At 45.1% G+C, this 13,731-nt stretch overlaps 1 protein-coding gene across 1 annotated transcript; it reads left to right on the forward strand.

The window, feature by feature from the left end:
• Window positions 1–8,716: 8,716 nt before the first annotated feature.
• LOC134438440 (reticulon-4 receptor-like 2) lies at window positions 8,717–12,544 on the forward strand. The gene is made up of 4 exons (XM_063188016.1): window positions 8,717–8,862; window positions 10,123–10,349; window positions 10,680–11,066; window positions 11,481–12,544. The coding sequence occupies exons 1-4, from the start codon at window positions 8,814–8,816 to the stop codon at window positions 12,234–12,236; spliced, it is 1,419 nt and encodes a 472-aa protein (XP_063044086.1). The 5' UTR covers window positions 8,717–8,813; the 3' UTR covers window positions 12,237–12,544.
• The last annotated feature ends 1,187 nt before the right edge of the window (window positions 12,545–13,731 follow it).

A 13,731-nucleotide genomic window follows, 5' to 3' on the forward strand; every position in this document is an offset into this window, starting at 1 on the left:
CCCCCTGCCCATTTTTCCCATTTTGACTACTAGATGGCACACATTTCAATTTGCATTGTTGCTATGAATAGTCCTGACAACAGGGATAATCAAACATCCGCTGTGGATAGCATTTTAGCGATGCAGTGGAGAAAAGTAAAAATTCATGGCTAGTCATGTAATTTTCTGGTGTCAGCACATAAGCATTTACACAGGCAGCCTAAAAGGTTCATATTATGTTGTATTTACAACAAAATGATATATTTTTGTAATTATTGATTGACATGTTTCTTTCATTGTTTGGTTGAAGAAAAAAAACAGTGAACCAAGTAGTTTGGGGTTTTTTTAGGGGGGGCCTATTCCCCCACCTCAGGGGGGCCTTTTACCCCACTAGCGGGGTAAAAGGCCCCTTTTGCACAATTTTTGTTTTTGTTTAAAATGTCATGAAGGATTAACTTTGGCCAATTTTCCATGATGGGTTATTGTTCACCTCACTGTTGTTACCAACTATGGTTGAAATTAACACAGATGGTTAATATCTAATTGGAGAAAAAATACCTTTTCCTTAAGGGGGGCTTATTCCCCCTCTCTACTCCATACATAAATACAGAAGGAGACACAAGGACATTACACACAACATTGCATAGGCCTAGGCCTATATATTCACACAAAAAATCACCATACATTCACAGGGTCAGATCTCCCGACCCTCTCCCACTTACATATTATTATCATTTATTATTTATTGTTGTAGTTGGAATTTAATAGCAGTAGTTCTTTTTTCGTTTTTTGGAAGGTGTGTGTGTGTGTGTGTGTGTGTGTGTGTGTGTGTGTGTGTGTGTGTGTGTGTGTGTGTGTGTGTGTGTGTGTGTGTGTGTGTGTGTGTGTGTGTGTGTGTGTGTGTGTGTGAGAGAGAGAGAGGGGGGGGGTCAGACAGACACACACACAGGCAGGCAGAGAGGGGGAGGTTGATGATGACTGTGTAGGCCTATATGATAATCTGTAGTGTTTGCTGCCAGTAAGTGACTTTGCTTTTGGTTACTTCCTGTCTTCAGTTGAATAATGCTCACATAGTCCAAAATAACTGCTGTGTTTCTGCTTAACCATCATTTCACTGGAAGTTCTTTAAGAGGTTTTCACTCACACAAGGATCATCAATTACAATGGGAGAACAATCCTCCCATCCCTTCCTGTCTGCTTCCCTCTCCTTCTCTTTCTTTCTCTCTCTCTCTCTCTCTCTCTCTCTCTCTCTCTCTCTCTCTCTCTCTCTCTATCTCTCTCTGAGTTGCTCACTCTCGCTCTCTGTGTGTCTGTGCATGTGCGTCACCACTGTGACTGTCATCATTTAAAAATAAAAAGTGAAGAACAAGAAAAGTAAAAATAGCTAGAGAAAGGGGGCGGAGGGAGAGAGAGCGGGAGAAAGAGAAAGCTCTTACTCCACTCTGATCGGGGGAAATGGGAATGTGTATGTGTATGCGTACTGGTACCATACATGTGTGTCTGTGATATCAAATTACCAATGTGTGTGTGTGTGTGTCTGTGTGTCTGTGTGTGTGTGTCTGTGTGTCTGTGTGTCTGTGTCTGTTTGTCTATCTGTCTGTCTGTCTGTCTGTCTGTCTAATCTATTCTGTTCTATTCTGTTCAGTTCTGTTTTGTATTACATTCATTATTATTCTTGTTAAATCAAGTAATTTGTTCATGTTTGACTCAGACATAAAAGTCTAAACATATCAGGTGCTGTATAGGGGGAAAAGAATCATGTCATGTCTGAATCAAATGAAAATCAATGTATATTCCATTCCATTTCATTGCATTCTATTCATAGATTGTACATAATAACTCTATTCCATTCCAAGCCATTCTGCTCTATTCACTGACCAATGCCTATAGCAGAGAGAGTAGAGAGAGAGAGGTTCCATTGGCCCATTGTTTCCTGGTTCTATTATGGCCCCCCTTAGGCAGACCTAGGCAGACCTAAGGACTGTTCTATTCAATGCTAGGAGCATTATGCTGGCATATCTCTATACTTAAAGAATCTCTGCCTATAGTATGCGAATAGCGGGCTTCTATTGTATTCAATTCAAAGCATTTGAAGCATCCTCAATTGATCTGCAAGGATTTTTCTGCCCCAAATTTCCGGAAGCGTATAGCAATGTTGACAATAAGCGCTGATAGGATGACAATTTTGTTTGACTGTCAATCAAAAGAATCCTAAAAGAATTGTAACTGTCAATAAGACCAACTAACAATGCTCTTTGGTCATTTAAACAATTTAATAGCTCTCTAAAATAAAAGAGTTAGCCTAAAAAATGTTTTTGATTGTTTGAAATAGACGGGAAAACTAATGTTTGCACGAAATTGAGTAGACTCTGTGAGAATTTTAAAGGAGATGCATTGTTTCAAGTCTCCCATAGACATGAATGGGAAATGGCGATTTTCTTCTGGTTTCCCATGTCTTGCCCCACCCCTTGCTGTTGCTTCACTTTTGAATCGAACGTCCACTGTCCCCTTATACTTACGCCGATTCTATTGTATTGTATTGTATCGTATTCTATTCTATTCTATTCTATTCTACGCTACATGTGGAAGGCTTCCAGACTTACAGCGTATCTGCTCAAATTTTCTCTGCATGGGGTAGTGGCCCTTCACTTGCAGACCTACGCTCATTGGCACTCAGAGAGAGAGAGAGAGAGAGAGAGAGAGAGAGAGAGAGAGAGAGAGAGAGAGTGGAGGCAGGAGTGAACACAAGTGCAAAAGAGCAGAGGAGGAGGTTCTGTGTCATGAACCCTTTCACAGCTGAAGTGTGTGTGTGTGTGTGTGTGTGTGTGTGTGTGTGTGTGTGTGTGTGTGTGTGTGTGTGTGTGTGTGTGTGTGTGTGTGTGTGTGTGTGTGTGTGTGTGTGTGTGTGTGTGTGTGTGTGTGTGTGTGTGTCCTGACGAGTCACCCTTTTTGTATGATTATCATTCACACAACATATGGTAGATACAGTATGCAGACAGCAGGTCTGTAAAGGTTGCCGAGAATGATGAGTTCCATTAGTTTGTGTGTGTGTGTGTGTGTGTGTGTGTGTGTGTGTGTGTGTGTGTGTGTGTGTGTGTGTGTGTGTGTGTGTGTGTGTGTGTGTGTGCATGTCTGTGTGCGTGTGTGTGTGTGGTGTGTACGTGCATGTCTGTGCGCGTGTGTTTGTGCGTGTGTGTGTGCGTGCGTGCATGTGTGCGTGCGTGTGTGCATGTGTGCATGCGCTTATTAGTACAGTTTGAGTAGTGTCAACTACTATGAGTGTCCTGCTTATTCCATATGGGCTCTGTGTGTTTGTCTGTCTCGTGGCCTGTAAGAGCATTTGTATGCAATTGTGCATGTTTGTGGGACCAAATGTGTGAGTGTGCCTGCACATTGAATATTAAGATGTCAAGCAGTTAAACACATAATACAGGATACACATAACATAACTGAACCAGTGCAAATTGTAGCCTCAGTTTCCTGTTCTTAACAGGAGTGGCACCCAGTGTGGTCTTCTGCTGCTGTAGCCCATCTGCCTCGAGGGTCAACGTGCTGTGCATTCGAGGATGTTCTTCTGTATACATTAGTAATAACTTCAGATAAACATCACAGATGGTAAAACTGTTGTGATTATCACCACCGAGACAGTTGATAGTTTACATATTTGTGGTGATTACCCCACGGTAAAGTTCGTTAGTCCTTATTTTTGGCTGTTAATGTGGTGGTTCTATGTTGAGTCTATGGAAAGACACCCGCTTTAGGAACAACCTTATCTCGCTGAAAGGCGGAGCTGCCATTTAATGCCTGGTCCTCCAATCGCGTAACTCTCCCCTCTGTATGGCTCTGGACCAGCCCACCTGACAACAACAACCATGCCACAGTCAAAGTCACTTAAATCACCTTTCTTCCACATTCTGATGCTCGGTTTGAACCTGGATAAGAACCGTCATGCAGAGTAAAATGTATTGCTACAGAGTAGTACAGAAAATCAGAGGCGTCAACTGACATGTTTAACTCTTTTGGAGGCTAGTTCCCATATGGGATGCCCTAGCTAAGAAACATTGGACCAAAATTGTAGCTTACTCTTTATATTTTCAAATGGCCATACTGACCTTGAAGTCAGCCCATAGTGCAATGAGTGAGAAGAAAAACATTAGAGTTCTAAAAATGTTGTGCGTGTGTGCAGAGACGATTCTACGGTAAGTTGGGGCCCCAAGCAAAAGTTTGCAACATCCGTATGAAAGAATGAAAATTTGCAACAAATCGTCACTACTGTAGTTTAGTCTTTGCTGTTATTCACCATCTATAGGCTTGGGGGCCCAAAGCGCCTGCTTGCCTAGCCTGGCGACAAGATGCAACCCCGGCGTGTGTGCGTGTGTGTGCGTGTGTGCGTGTGTGCGTGTGTGTGTGTGTGTGTGTGTGTGTGTGTGTGTATGAGTGTGTCTGTGTGTGTGTGTGTGTGTGTGTGTGTGTGTGTGTGTGTGTGTGTGTGTGTGTGTGTGTGTGTGTGTGTGTGTGTGTGTGTGTGTGTGTGTGTGTGTGTGTGTGATTCAACTGATTTACTGTACATTCACATGTGAGAGGACTCATTACAACATTACATTACAACATTACAACTCTCTCTCTCTCTCTCTCTCACACACACACACACACACACACACACACACACACACACACACACACACACACACACACACACACACACACACACACACACACACAGGGGGGTCTGTTGCTCTTTGAGGAATGTGTCAGTGGCCCCGAATGTTGAGGGGGTGTGTGTTCATCTGTCTGCTTAACTCTGTGTGTGTGTGTGTGTGTGTGTGTGTGTGTGTGTGTGTGTGTGTGTGTGTGTGTGTGTGTGTGTGTGTGTGTGTGTGTGTGTGTGCTTGTGTTCCCCCACACAGCCTCCTGGAGTGAACTGGTGACAGAACAGTCACCACCACGGGCGTTGGTTGGTTCATGTCTCTGTCATGCAGTGCAGTAATATGTTTTCGCAAACATGTAAATGAGCATGAGTATGTTGCGCAAGGACACAGGCAGATTGCATGCAAAATGTCAACAGGGCACATGTAATGTACCATACTGTTCTGTAGGCCTACTCTGTGGGCTGCATTATATTCACTGTGTTTACAGTTAATATTTATCACAATATGTGTTACTTTAGCACAAATTTAGTGTCCACATCAGGGATGCATTTCTCGAAAGTGTAGTTGTTAGCCAGTTAGCAACTTCAGAAGATGCCTATGGGAAATTTCATCGTAAACAACAAAGTAGCTAATATAGCTACAGCAGCAACTTTGGTTTGAGAAATGCACCCCAGTTTTGGCCAGGCCGTGGTAGTCTAGCTGATTCTGATCTGCTTCAGGTGCCCTGCATCAGCTAATAAACTGCTCTCATTTCTGCCTGGTGATATACAAACTAGGCATCATAGAGCACTCCAATCCACTCAAGGCTGCCTGCTTCCTTGCAACCCGCCACCTCCCCTGCTCCACTTTGTCATGTCCGTATAACTTGGCATACAGTAAACATCCGGGTATTTCGTTTGTGAAAGAACGGTCTTGTAAGAGACAACAAACCAAATGTCTCATTAACTCACATGCAACATCAGCAAGCCTAAACACAGTCCATGCTTCAGCCATGACTGTGTGGCTATATTATTTGAACAGCCAACAACACAACACATCTTCAGCATGTTGAATGTGAACAACGCTAGTCTAGAGGTCCTTGTCTTTCGCTTCTTCTTTCCCAACATCAACAGGGCCTTGCCTTGGCTGAGGGGCGTGATGCACATGGCACTCATTACGTGACGTCGCTCCGGTTATGCGTATAGGCTAGGCCTCATAGAGGTAGAAAATAACACTAGAGGTGACCCCGCCCCCCTTTTTACGGCAATCTGTAGCGGCCATTATCTGTAGGTAGATCAGAGAAATGGAAATTAACGGAGAAGGAGGCTCACCTCTGTCAAAAATGGCTTAATCATGTGAAAATGTCCATCAACACACTATACAAGGACAATAGTTGAAGTGTGTTGCTAACTATGTTCATAAAATATATAATTTGATTTTTAAATGTATTTTATCGACTCATATGATTTAAGTAGATATTTAGCCTGACATTTCAAATCTGGCCTTTGATTAATGTGTTACTTCATATTCACAGTTTTAGTCAATTTTTTGACAGGGGTGGGCGTGTTCTCCATTGTCTTGCATTGACTGAAGGTGCCTACACTACCTACGGAAGTTGGGAAGCTCCATGTGCCATTTCCCAGTGCTGTCGCAAATTGCCGTGTCACCTCTAGTGTTATTTTCTACCTCTATGCTAGGCCTACTCTTTGTCATGTTCTGAGCAGAACCACCAAGTTTAATTAAGTTGTACAATAAAGACAAAACATTTGTAACGGCGGCCAACTAGCGGAGTGTGGCGTGGAACGTTGGTACAGTAAACCTCCCTCCCGAAACCTCATACAGTATCGGTAGCGTTGGGCTATCAGACTGGTCCTTTAGCTCAGTAGTATTGTGCTGTGCCTCCCATGCCTAAACTGATGCGTTGATTATGGGAGGTGGTGAATTTGAGACCCGAGGAGGACGGACTGCACGGGAACACCTCAGTTACACTGGTGGGGTGATCCGAGACGGGAGTGAGGTTTAGGGGGTGAGTGCCAACTAGCGGAGTGTGGCGTGGAATGTTAGAAAACATCCCTCCCAAAACCTCATACAGTATTGGTAGCATTGAGTTATCGGACCGATCCTTTAGCTCAGCGGTATCGTGCTGTGCCCCCATACCCGAACCGATGTGTTGACTAGGAGGGGTTGAGTTTGAGACCCTGAGGGGCGCAGAGTGACTGTACGGGAACATCTCAGTTATTCAGAATTTTATGTCTGGTATTTCTTGATTTTAATAATGGGCGGTAACACTTCATAATACTGACTCCTTGTTAAGCATTAGTTAAGAATTTGTTAAGCATTATTCTAACCTTAGATAACTCTTTGTAAAGCATTTGTTAACCATCATCTCTTTATTATTTCCCATTACTTAATCATTAACATACACTGTTTGTTATTGGTTTCTGTATGGTTAGCTTACTAAGCATTCCACCATTGGTCCAAAAGGAGTTAATTCAGCACGCACATTAACCAATGTTTCACTGAGAGTTTAGTTTCATACACAAACCATTTACAAACAGTGCTTGTTAATGATTAAGTGATGAAAAATGATTGAGGTAATGTTTCACACATGATTAAAATATGGTTAACTAAGGCCTACATACTGCTTATTAGAGACAGAGTTAAAAAACACATGTTATTATTAAACACTACCTACTAATGGTTATGTTATGTTACTTAAGAAAGAGTTAATAGGTTAGTACATCATTAAGAATAGGTTTCTTAAAGTTTTATTAAGGCTTTGTTACTATTTTGCAAAAAGTGTGCTAACCATACAGAAACCATTAACAGTGTGTGTTAATGATTAAGTAATGGGAAATAATAAAGAGATGATGGTTAACAAATGCTTTACAAAGAGTTATCTAAGGTTAGAATAATGCTTAACAAATTATTAACTAATGTTTAACAAGGAGTCAGTATTATGAAGTGTTACCTAATGGACCTGAAAGAATATGAATTAGGTGAAGTATCACCTTCTCAAGATTTTTTGAACAATCATCCTCCTGGCATAATAATACCCCTGTTTGATGATACCTCGATACCAAAAACAAATCCCTTGTTGAGAAACACTACCTTAACTTGAATCACATGGTCATATTTGACCTGCGTGAAGCTGCCCCCCGCCTCAGGCCCAAAATGCTGAAATAACACTGCAAATTGTATGTGCTATGTTTGTGGTGGATAGTGCTGTAGCCTAAAAAAATCGTTTGTGCTGTTAATAAAATAATGGGGGGGGGGGTCGAATTGTCAGAACAAAAAGTCAAATAAAAGTGAAGTGAACGGCAAGGAGAGATAGAGGCAGTGAGACCATCATAGGCTACCTCATGACAGGCCATACATAAACCATAATATAATGTAGGCCTAATCAAACATTTCACAACAAATAAAGTTCCCAGGAGTGAAATATAAAATTACTTGTTCTGTAACACTTGTCTGGAAAAAAATGTATGGAAAAACAAAATTATTACCCTACATGTTACAGTGTTGTGGTCATCACAAATGAACAGTTGTACAGTAAGAGCATAATGGTAATGATTGGTGTTTGATCAGCTGATATGCTTTTCCTAGATATGGAGAGAGCCTCGAACGGTGTTTTCCAAGAGTAGTCCATGTATGGGCAAATCTGTTGACGTTTTTGGCATGTGTATTGTCTGCTTTGGTTTTCTTGACAAGCCTTTTCTCACATCCCCGTGGCCCGTGAATAATACAGCCTACTATCAGTTTGTCATTTTGATGTGACACCGGCATGACAAGATAATACCTCGCGTGGGCAACTGAACATTTCAAGCCTGCGAACTTGCTGGAGAACAAATGTTTGATTATTTGCCAGAGTCTGCATCTATGCGTGTGTTGGTAATGTGTGAACGAGTGTGAGAGTGGGCGGGTTCTAACCACAAACACGCGCAGACACCCAAAGGACTACACACTGTTGCTTCCTTTGAAACATCTCAGCCCATTCCCTCCAGACGCCTTCGCAATGATGACGTAGGAGAGAATCCGTTGCTGCCCACCACAGCGATGCGCGTATAAACCATCACCGGGATCTCCACAGATCACCCAGTCGCACTCTTTCGAGCCCGTGCGCTCCAGATCTAACCGTCAGCAGAGATAGCAGACAGCAGGCAAGTCCTCGCGCTCAGGCTAACTCGCTTTCGGTATTGGTTCGGCATGGACTCTCGTTCGAGCATCCGTGGACCAAGGACGCTCAACTTTAAGAGTAAGTTACTGTCTCATCCCTGCATGTTAGTGTGCTTTCTCAGATAGTGTTGATGTAAATGAATAAGTGTATTTCTTCAAGTTGTCAAAATGTGCAAAAAAAGTGTTTTAGTGTGCAAACTGTAGATTTTTAAATAAGACTGTAGTTGTCTATCCAATGTTGTTGGTCAGCCAGCGACATGCTTTTGAATTATAAATGTAATCAGGTGCAGGGTGTGGGTTGACCACGGTTGAGTTTAACTGTGACTTTTCATCTTTTACTCATTAATGAGCAATTCAAGCTCCGGAACTCTGCTTCCTCTTGGAGAGGAGAGAATATGTTAGGCTAGGCCTACACGTTTTTTTCCCATTATTTTTTTTCCGTGAAATGCGAAAGCATCCCTAAACGGACATCATTTAAGCCTTCGTAGCATTATTTGTGTCTGTATTGTCAGGGTGAGCCATTTGCAGATGCTATCAACTCGTTTATTATTGTCCGAGGGGTCACGGAGGTAACGCTTGTGCGACCAAAGCAGCAGAATTCGGACACTGACTCTCCAGAGAACACTGCGCGTCAAATGACGTTCCGTTCCATATTTCTTCCTCGCGATTGACCGGGTCAGAAGTTGTCGGAAAATCTTGCGTGGAGTGAATGAATGCGCGTGCCTTTATTTATTTATGCGCCTTGTCTTTCGGGGCGTTCTTCAATTGTGCGGTGTTACCGGAGCCCGGCAGAACGCTCATCATTAATACATATTCTTCTGAAACTTACCCGGCTACTTTTACAAAGCAATGACGTTGATACGACCTTTTGGACACTGGGGTTTCACGCGCTCTTAGGCCGACGCGTAAATACCGAAAGAGCTCTGATTGGCACGCGCGTCTCTGCTTTTAGAGTCGAGCGTGCCCCCGTTTAGGGGGAAGAACGCGGGCAAGGGCGTAAGCTCCGTGTGCCAATTAGGTATCGGGTTTAGACAAAGAGCTAATTGCCAACCAATTAGAGGCGAGACGCCTGGATCTCAAAGATCTGCGAAAATGTCTCCTTAGTGCGTCACAGCCGTATCCCATTTGGGCACGAGAAAGACGCAGCAGCGAATCTCCCCTATATGTCCAAATGTTCGTGTCTGATTTCTCCAAACGCACCAACACGATATTTTTGGTTCAAATATTTTATTTCCGTCTTTCCCTCGGTGATAAACGTTTCCCTCATTGATGTGTAAATTGGGCGCGCTCTCTTTCCTACCCTGTGCCTTTTGCTCATTTCTTCACTGACTACCCACAGGTGCTCTGACGCTGTGGCTGGTGTTGTGGCTCGTGATGTGTCGGTGTGCACCGGGGGAAGCATGTCCTAAGCTGTGTGTGTGTTACCCGTCGCCCATGACGGTTAGCTGTCAATCACAGAACTTCACATCGGTCCCCAGTGGTGTGCCGTACGACACGCAGCGCGTCTTTCTGCAGAACAACCACATCACAGAGCTGCGCGCTGACTCATTTGGGTTTGAGACACAGGTACAGTATGGGGATACTGGGAGTGTTTGGTGGTAAGATCTGTGTGTGTGTGTGTGTGTGTGTGTGTGTGTGTGTGTGTGTGTGTGTGTGTGTGTGTGTGTGTGTGTGTGTGTGTAGAATATTTGTCTGTGTTTGTGGAGGTGGGTAGTGTGAAAGAGATGTGTGTGTGTTTAGTAGAGAGTTTCTCTGCTTGTTGTAAACACTTTGTTTCATCTTCATCCATTATACTGTACCTTGCATCCCCCATTCATTCCATCTCGACTTGTCTTTTCGCCCTTGTCCTTTTGTGTCTTTCCTTTTCCCTCGTCACCACCACCTCACGCCCAACAGGTCCTGTGGGTGTTCTCCAACAACATCACCTGGATCGAGGCCGGTGCCTTCAGCTCCCTGCGCGTGCTGGAGGAGCTGGACATGGGCGACAACTCAGGGCTGCAGCACCTGGACGGGGCAGCCTTCCGGGGCCTGGAGCGCCTCCAGAGCCTCCACATGCACCGCTGCCGCCTGGCTACCCTGCCCGCTGACCTCTTCCTCAAGCTCTACAGCCTGCAGTTCCTCTACCTGCAGGAGAACCTGCTGACCCACCTGGCCGACGGCCTCTTCTCCGACCTGGTCAACCTGGCACAGCTCTTCCTGCATGGCAACCGCATCCGCACGCTGGGCGAGAACGTCTTCCGAGGCCTGGTCAACCTGGACCGGCTGCTGCTGCACGACAACAAGGTATTGGACTAATGGTTAGGGAGGTGGTCTTTAGATCAGAGGGTCGTGGGTTCGAATCCCACCATTACCAGTTCTTCCTACACCTCCATCCATGGCTTAAGTGCCCTTGAGTAATATTACCAAACCTGACATCGTATACAGGTTTTACTATTGGTATCCATTTGATCTAGTACTGTATATGTGTTTGTAATCAGTGTGGTAGGACACCCCGCCCCCTTAATGCACGCTGTTCCACTGGGGGAACACTGTAATTGACACTGAAGAAAAGGTTGCAGTTGGTGTACTTTTTGCTTTAACATAGTTATAGTCTATGTGTTTTTTTATAGCTGGTGTTATTTTTCCTTAAATCTCATTGGTGTTTTTGCATGATGCATGAAATTCACTGAACAAAAAAATGTGCCTTTCCTTGCCAAGGTGCGACAGGTGCATCGGCGTGCGTTCCGCGACCTGGGCCGCCTCAACATGCTCTACCTGTTCAACAACTCACTGACCGAGATGCCGGGCCAGGCCCTGAAGGACACGGTCTCGCTGCAGTTCCTGCGCCTCAACGCCAACCCCTGGGCGTGCGGCTGCGAGGCTCGTGGGCTCTGGGACTGGTTCCGGCAGGTCCGCATCTCCAGCTCCGACCTTATGTGCAGCACTCCTGCCCAGCGCCGCGGCCAGGACCTGCGCTTCCTGCGCGAGATGGACTTCGCCCTGTGCCCGCTGCCCGACCCCGGCTCCCTGGCCGGCACCACCACCACCACCTTCAGCACCAAGACCCGCTGGTGGTTCTCCAAGCACAAGTCCCCCAAGAGTGCCGCCAAGCCTGCTGCGGGGAGTAAGGGAATGTTACAGAAGAGCATGGAGAAGAGTGTGCGAGGTCTCCCCTTCAAGCCCCACTACAACCAACCATCTTCATCATCCTCCTCCTCCTCCTCCCCCTCCCAGTATGCCCTGTCCCCAGAGGAAGTGGCTCTGCCCAAGGTGGAGCCGGAGGAGTACTGGGCCAATTACGGTAGCGAAGACGCCGCTTCCATCCGCTGCTTTGAGACGGACTGCTACGACGATCCTACCATGCTGTACTCCTCCTCCTCCTCTCCGTTCCTCTCCCCCGTTCCCCCTCTCCGCTCCCTGCTACTCTCCTTCTCCTGTGCCTTGGCACTCACCCTTCACCTCCTCTTTGGCTGAAGTGGCCAGGCTGTTCATCTTTGATGCTGGTCAATCTCTGCTGCCCGTCAGCATCTGATGCACATCAGTCTTAATGGCGGCCAGTCAGTCAGCCTTAATGCGTCAGTTTTAATGCCCAAACTCCTATGTGGTGTTTTTGCCTCCTGCTTGCCTTTGGCTTCAGTGCCACGATGTTGTTAACAGGTGCAAGCCTGTTCACTTTTACTGGCGCAAGCATGTACACACATCAGATGCACACACACACACACACACACACACACACACACACACACACACACACACACACACACACACACACACACACACACACACACACACACACACACAACCATCCACAGAAACAAAAGCAGTTATGTATGTGTACGCACAGATACAGTATACACATTCAGGCCTTTGCACACATATGTGAACAACACACACACACATGCTACAGCGACAACAGGGTAAGTGGCTGAGATTGCAGAAAGGTGGCAATACATAGTCGACTCCTGTGCTTACCATCAAAGACTCTAATGTGTCTAAATGCATGGATGCACACGAGTGCATATGCTCACATACACATAGACACGGATGTGCACGCACGCACGCAGGCACGCACGCGCACACACACACACGCACACACACACAAAACAGAAATGCAAACAGAGAGGAAGGGCAGGCCATGCAGCAACGGTACACAGGTAGCAATAGTCAAGCCTCCCCGTGCAGCGCAGGCTGGGGACCATGACGTCGGACCTGGGGTGCCATGGTAACAGCGTGATGGAGATGTTTAGAGACCTTGGCAGTCTCATTATGATTTTTTAAGACATGAACCACCACCCTTCATGATGTTTGTAAATAATGTCTATAAAGGTGTGTTCTATCTGTATGTGTACATAGTGTAACCATGAATACACACTGTGATTGTGACAATTGCATTGGGCACACAAAAACACACACAAAGACACACACACAAAGACACACACACACACACACACACACACACACACACACACACACACACACACACACACACACACACACACACACACACACACACACACACGAGAAGAAAGAGAGAAATTAAAGGAAAACCCTGTGAATGGAGTCAGTGTGTGGGCATATATTTTTCTTGTTTGGTTTCAGATCATAATTCAGTGATTACATTTTGTTTCAGTGTGAGAGAAAGGGAGATAAAAACATGTCTATGTATGTCCAAATACAAAGCAGTATTTGTGTAAAATGTGGTAAAACTGTGTGTGTGTGTGTGTGTGTGTGTGTGTGTGTGTGTGTGTGTGTGTGTGTGTGTGTGTGTGTGTGTGTGTGTGTGTGTGTGTGTGTGTGATGGTGTACCGTTATGACATGAATGTGTGTGTGTGTGTGTGTGTGTGTGTGTGTGTGTGTGTGTGTGTGTGTGTGTGTGTGTGTGTGTGTGTGTGTGTGTGTGATGGTGAACCTTTATGACATGAATAGTTTTGTTTGTAACTTACTTAACTTGACTGAAGGAATGCATCTA

This window comes from Engraulis encrasicolus, chromosome 22 (assembly GCF_034702125.1).
Source record: "Engraulis encrasicolus isolate BLACKSEA-1 chromosome 22, IST_EnEncr_1.0, whole genome shotgun sequence".
Classification (NCBI taxonomy): Eukaryota; Metazoa; Chordata; class Actinopteri; order Clupeiformes; family Engraulidae; genus Engraulis; species Engraulis encrasicolus.